Source organism: Primulina eburnea, chromosome 1 (genome assembly GCF_022965805.1).
Source record: "Primulina eburnea isolate SZY01 chromosome 1, ASM2296580v1, whole genome shotgun sequence".
Lineage (NCBI taxonomy): Eukaryota > Viridiplantae > Streptophyta > Magnoliopsida > Lamiales > Gesneriaceae > Primulina > Primulina eburnea.
In genome coordinates this window covers 59361339-59368599 of record NC_133101.1, presented here as the reverse complement: position 1 = coordinate 59368599, position 7261 = coordinate 59361339, and the positions used below count along the sequence as shown (strand labels likewise).

Sequence of the window (7261 nt, the reverse complement as noted above, 5' to 3'; positions counted from 1 at the left end):
GAAAGAATGGAAGGCGATCAACAAAGAGAGGAGCCAAGGCGTATACCGATGTTGGATTATGCACAGCCGTCTCTTGATGGAGCACGTCCAAGCATCGTAAGACCAGTCATCCGAGTTAATCAGTTTGAGATCAAGCCAGCTATCATTCAGATGATTCAGAACACTGTCTAATTTGGGAGAAGTGCACTTGACGACCCTAATTCTCATATAGCTGAATTTCTTGAAATTTGTGATACTTTTAAGTTTAATGACGTATCTGATGATGTTGTTCGTTTGCGTTTATTTCCATTTTCACTGAGAGATAAAGCTAAGTCGTGGTTAAACTGTTTGCCTGTAGGGTCTATTACTACATGGGAAGATATGGCAAAGGCGTTCCTGATCAAGTACTTTCCTCCATCGAAGACTATGAAGCTTAGAGCCGACATTACTACTTTTGCCCAATATGAGCAAGAGTCACTTTACGAGGCATGGGAGCGCTACAAGGACTTGTTGAGGAGATGTCCACACCATGAGCTGCCTCTTGAGTTAGTTGTTCAAACTTTCTACTACGGTCTGCTTACTCCTAATCGTACTATGATAGATGCTGCTGCCTGTGGTAACTTACTGAGAAAGACGGCGGAGGAAGGATATGAGTTATTGGAGGAGATGGCTGCTAGTAGCTATCATCCTCAGTCTGATAGGCAGAGACGAGGTGCTGGAGTTAATCAAGTTAATGATTTGTCGGCGGTTTCAGCACAATTAGAGGCTTTGAATAGAAAGATTGATGGGATGAGCATGAGTGGGTCGGCTATGCGTCTGCAAGAAATTTTCTGTGATAAGAATGGGGGTGAGCATGATGTGCAGGATTGCCAAGATGGCAATCCATATTGTGTGATCAACATATTGTGTGATCAATATTTATTGAGAGCATCACTAATGAAGTGTTTGAATTTGTGGAATAGCTTATCACTTGACTAATGATTATGAATTGATTATGTCTACAAACATTTTCTCGGACGAAGATATCACAAAAAGTTTGTTTAATATGATTTATCTGACTAACATGATTTATATATTACTGCGTCAGTCCGAGAGTTTAGTTTATCTCATTATTTTAATGTGACCAATAATATTATTTTGTAGGGTGGCTTTTATCAAACTCGACGTTGAAAAATTTGTCGCGCTTCCTTCTCCGTTTATTTTTATTTTGAAAAATAAATTAGTTTCATTTTAAAATAGAAAAAAATTAATTACGGTTATATAACTTTCACTTGGGAGGTCAAATAAAATTTTAAAAAACCAGAGGAACAATATCATACTTATTTATACAGATATGAAATAATATCAAAATTTGTGTGACACGATAAAATAATATGAATTGTTTTTCAGAAGCAACGAAAAATTAGGAAACATCACTTTATTATTTCGAGAGACGTAATGAGAATGGAAAATATGATTTGGGTATAAAATAAAATAAATATAATGATGCTATTATTTTTTGTTTTGGCAAACAGAAACATATTCGTGGTATCTCTCTATATTATATATAATACTAGTGGATCGTGACACAAGCTATGCATAAGGTTTGTGGAAATATTAGAGAATGAAACGATTTTTTTATAATTCAAATATAATTTATTAATTTTTGAAATTGAAATTATAGTATAACAAATAAAATATAAAGAAAATTCTGGTATATATATTTAGATGATTATAAGGTGTTTTGAGCAATAATAATAAAAAAATTACCACCATAACAGAGTTAGTTAACAAATAATCTATATTATCTATACTTCTATACTATATTATTAAGTTTGAGGCCTTTAGAGTAACTAACTTTTGGTGTCATGATCTGTTTTACTAATTATATATATTAATAAAATGTTCAAAAATTTATTCAAGTTGCATTAATCTAGCGGATAGAGTCTTTGTTTCTTAGACATGAAGTTGTAGGTTCAATTCCTATTTGAGTTTTTTTATTCATTTTTTTTTCTATTTATTTCTAAATCATATATAAAAATTACAGTGTAGCCACTCACTATTTTTTATAATTACATTTTGATCCTTATTTAAATATAAACCAATTGATTATAAAATATATCGTACAAGCACGTAATGCGTGCGTCGGTATACTAGTTTTTATTAAGTTTGAGACATTAGAGTAACTAACTTTAGTGTCATGGTCGGTTTTAATAGTTATATATATTAGTAAAATGTTAAAATTTTAATGTAAGTTATATGTAGTTCATCGAATAAAGTCATTGTTTCTTGAGTTTAGGTTATAGGTTCAATTCTTATTGAGATAATTTTTTTTATTCATTTATTTTTTAATTTCTATATAAGATTACAGTGTAGTCCCTCACTATTTTTTATAATTAAATTTTGATCCTCATCTAAATATATCAAATGAATTATAAAAAATAATATAAAAGCACGCAACGTATGCGTCGGTACACTAGTATATTATTAAGTTTGAGACACCGAATAACTAACTTTTGGTGTCATGGACTGTTTTAATAATTATATATATTAATAAAATGTTAAAACTTTAATACAAGCCACAAATAGTTCAGTAGATAAAATATTGTTTTTAGGCATCAAGTTGTAAGTTCAATTCCTACTTGTGTTTTTTTATTCTTTTCTTTTTTCTATTTATTTTTTTAATTAATAATTTTTTATTCCTTTCTTTTTTCTATTAATTATTTTAATTCATATATCAAAATTGTAATGTAGTCTCTCATTATTTATTATAATTAGTTACTCTGCACACGCGATGCGTGTGTGTACAATCTTTTTATCATTATCGATGGACTAAAGTGATATTTGACAAATTATGGAGGTACTAAATTGATATTTGAATGGTTGAAAAAAATAAAATAAAAGTGTATGTTGAAATTTTAAAAAAAAACAAAAAAATAAAAGTGTAATATTAGTATCATATGAGGGTAAAATTGTAAAAAAAAAGTTGATGTCCTCTCTAGGTAGTTATTATCATGTCCTCACACTTAATAATACAATAATAATATAGATTATATTTTTATGCTCATTTAAATATAAACCAAATGAATTATAAAAGTTATTGTACAAACCTAGTATATAATTAGTAAGCAAGAGACCCTAATAAATGTAATTGTATTCTATTATGACCAAAAATGAAATTACAATTCTAACCTATTTCTAATAACTTAATTTTTACTAAAAACACCTAAAAATTTGGATGAAGAAAAAATTTCACAATATTATTATATTTTATAAAAATATTTATTTCATTTGTCTTATCAAAATCGACTCATAAAACCGTCTCACATGAATCTTGTATTTTAAATATTCATGGACGTACTTATCACGTGCCAAAAATTGCTAACACAGATAAAACGAAACAAGGCCTTAAAATAATTGAGGTGCAGCATGTTCCGAAATCAGCAAATTTGGTTAGAAGAAATCATTAACGTCACTTGGCTCACAAGAGACATGATTGAGAGTCCACAAAATTCCAAATTAAGGTGCCCAATCTTGTCAAACATTTCGTTTTCAAAAAATAAAAAAATATATATATATGAAATTAAATCACGATAAATCGATAATTCGCGACATAATTTTATTATTCGACAGTAAACAAATTTTTAAACGTAATTTTCACATTATTTATCCGCAACAAAAAAACTCAAAATGTCTATAAATCAATATGTAATTATATATTTTTCAGATGATGAAACCGGATTAATGATTTGGTATTATGAATTTAATATCTAAGTAATTTCTTTTGTACTTATTTAAAATAAAAATTAACAAATAAACCGAATTCTAAAAACAGTAAATTGATGACCAAAAGACAGATGAAGAGGGAAGCAGCCACAGCATGGTCGCTATTCGGGCGTCCGTTTCGATGGTCGCCAAGTGGGGCCCAATACCGTTACATTTTCCACGCCGCAGGGCCCACTCTACGAAACTGCCTTGATTCATTTCTCAAAATTTCCTTAGTTTCTTTTACATTGTTCCATTTCATTAGTGTTGTAAAAATTCAGCTTAAACGTGTTTAAATTTGAAGCTCGACAAAAACGTCTCGTTTCGAAGAAAAGTGGTTAAATTATAATTTGATTGAATTAAACGTAATTAAATATGCTTGAGCACGATTAATCGTATCTATTTATTTTTTATTTTATTTTGAATGTATGTCTTTTTTATTTTAAAATAATAAATTATGTTTATAATTTATATGTTTATTTTTAAATTGTAATTATGATTAAGCATGTCTGATAATGGTTTGACAAATATTTAGTATTTTTAATATGGTCTAGTTACAAAAATAAATAAAGATTGTAATTTGGAGATTTTTATGTTTTTTTTTTTATAAATATGAGATTTATATATCAGACTTAAATTTATCATATTTATGTATTATTTTATCTATTTATTGGTTTGAGACACTAAAGATAAAAAAACGTTTTTTCACGCTTAAGCTTGAAAAGCTTGGAGCTCGACATTCGCGCTTTGGAGCGTTTCACGCTTTTTATAAGAAACCTTGATTTTTATAGTAAGATTTTTGTGTGACATGAATCAACTCAATCATATTTATAATAAAATTAGAATTTTGATATAAAAAGTAATTTTTTTTTGAGTAACTAAAATAAAAGATTTATCTCACAAAATTGACATGTAATACGGTTCCACATGAGTTTAAGTTTTGATCGATGAATCGTTTAATGTAAGAGCAAGTCTTTGGAGTCACGGTCTCATATTTCTATTTTCATGAGAGAGATCAGCTCAATACATAGTTAAGATTTAAAATAATATTTTAATAAAAAATAAATTTTTTTAAAAAATCAAATCGGATTAAAATTTATCTCACAAAATCATGGTTTCAAATGAATTTAACAGTCCCAATTTGAACGATGATTGTGGCATGAGCTGTGTAGGACCCCCAACCGCTGCCCAGCTTCAGTACAATCCCCGTAATCATTACATATACAATCTCTCTCCACATTGTCTTCTCTCTCCACCAGTATATATAATTGTATTTATATATGTTGCTGCTGTTGTATGTATACCTCTGCATGATTTTCAAATACTTTCTCATCTCTTAGATTGTGCAAGAAGTTGGGTTATAATATTTTCTGAGGTACTGTGAATGGGGATGGATTCTTCGAGTCAAGCACAGCACCAACTCCAAGTACACCAGGTGGGAAATTGGGTCCTCGGCTGTATTTTTATGTGTGTTCTTTGATGTTTGACTGGAAACATACGGTGTTGAATCGGTTCCTGTTACTTTTCGGTGTTCTCGAAGTTACATGAATTGGGTTTATGTTAAAAATAATGGTTTCTGGAGGTCCCAGTTAGACTAAATTTTCTAAGATTGAGTTAATCTTTCTTAAACTGATAATCAACTCTATATATGATTACAGGAAATGGCTTCTGATCAAACACTAGAAAGCATGTTGGTTTGCGCGAAACCTCAGCATGAGAAGAAACCAAGGCCTGCGGAACAGGCTCTGAAATGCCCAAGATGCGACTCAAACAACACAAAGTTTTGTTATTACAACAATTACAGCCTCTCCCAGCCGAGGTACTTCTGTAAATCTTGCAGAAGGTATTGGACAAAAGGTGGGACTTTGAGAAATGTTCCGGTGGGTGGAGGCTGCAGGAGGAACAAAAGATCTTCGTCTTCTTCATCATCATCGGCATCATCGAAACGGTCGGGCCAAGAGCAGCCGCTGATCCCTATTCCAAGTCCTATTATTCCATGTTTGGCGAATGTGTCCTATGATTCCAATGATCTCAGCCTCGCATTTGCCAGGCTTCAAAAACAAGGGCAGATGGGCTTGGATGATTGTGACTTTTTAAACATGGGAAGCCGTCCAAACATGCCCTACACTGATCATGTTCTTGGTTTTGATGCTGTGAGGGGTGGATTTCTTGAAAACCCGTTTGGGTTTAATCACAATTTGTACAACGGAAACATGGGAATAGAAATGGGAATGGGTTTTGAGGAAATCAACAGTGGCACGGCAAGTTCCACAGCAGTAACAGCACCAGTGAAGCAAGAAATCTGCAGTGCGAAAGAAGTAAATGATAACAAGGTTTTGTGGGGATTTCCATGGCAGACTATTAATGGAGGGGAAGTGAACACAAGCTGGAATAACGCGATTGGATCGACAAATTGGCATGGGCTTTTGAATACTCCTCTGATGTAGAAATAGTTAAAACTCGGTAAAATCAAAGCATGTATGCAAAAAGAGTGGTGGGGGTGGGGGTGATTCATAGGGATTTGATGGCTATTTTGTGTTCTTTGTCATTATAACTTAAATTTTAATCTCAAGGCTATGGATTTGTCTGAAGTACGAGGGATTTGATTCATTTGAATCAGTTTCTCTGTTTATTAATTACTTTTTTGGTTGACTGTGTTGTGGTGGTTTCTTTATTGGTTGATGGCAAACTTGTGCAAGTTCAATTCTCAGTTCTTGTTTTTTCTCGCATAATCACAGCATCATAATTATGAATACTTTGATTTGGAAGGAGTTACGTCTACATAAACACTTATATATTATGTTTGAGTTGAGGGAAGTAGTTGAACCTTTAATCAATTGTCAAGAATTTAATTCTCCTTCATCAAATTTTCTCACCTGAGCCTCTCAAATAGATTATCTCCAATGTGAATTACTTGACCAGCATGCTCAGCGGACTATTACGTCATAAAAGGGTTTATCCAGTGCGTAACGCAAGATAGTGGTTACAAGTTCCATTAGAGGTGAGAAAAAATAACTAAATTCTCGGTATACTGAGATTAATGTTAAAGTAACAACAAGAAGAGTTCAGATATATGGGCAAATCCAGACCCGCCTCGCCACACATTAGACCCTTCCCCGCCCCTTGAATCTGGCAAGTCCAATCCAAGTTGGACCCATTAGACCCGTCAAATAATATTTTTTAGATAAAAAATATAAAAATTAATTAATCATTAAAATTATTTTTCAATTTTATATTAATAATATTTAGAATAAAAAAAATTATCACTATTTAAAATTTATCAATTTTTACTCAACTAATAAGAAAAGAAAATGTTTTTATATATTTTCATATCAAAAATATCATAATAGAATAAAATTATTTTAATCTTAAAATATTATAAAATAAAATTATGGATAAGGTATTTATTAATATAAGAAAAAATAATTTTATCATTAATTATATATATATATATATATATATATATATATATATATATATATATTATATATATATATATATATATATAATTGCGATTTTTCGGTATAAAACAATATAC

General features: G+C 30.7%; 1 protein-coding gene and 1 non-coding gene across 2 annotated transcripts; one reads left to right on the top strand and one right to left on the bottom strand.

The window, feature by feature from the left end:
• Positions 1-408: 408 nt before the first annotated feature.
• Positions 409-515, bottom strand: LOC140815235 (small nucleolar RNA R71). The gene has a single exon (XR_012114306.1). It is a non-coding gene; the product is annotated as a small nucleolar RNA R71 (small nucleolar RNA).
• Positions 516-4963: 4448 nt separating this feature from the next.
• Positions 4964-6433, top strand: LOC140813256 (dof zinc finger protein DOF2.1-like). Its single transcript, XM_073171754.1, has 2 exons — positions 4964-5158; positions 5382-6433. Exons 1-2 carry the CDS (start codon positions 5108-5110, stop codon positions 6168-6170), a joined length of 840 nt encoding a protein of 279 aa, XP_073027855.1. The 5' UTR covers positions 4964-5107; the 3' UTR covers positions 6171-6433.
• Positions 6434-7261: the final 828 nt, after the last annotated feature.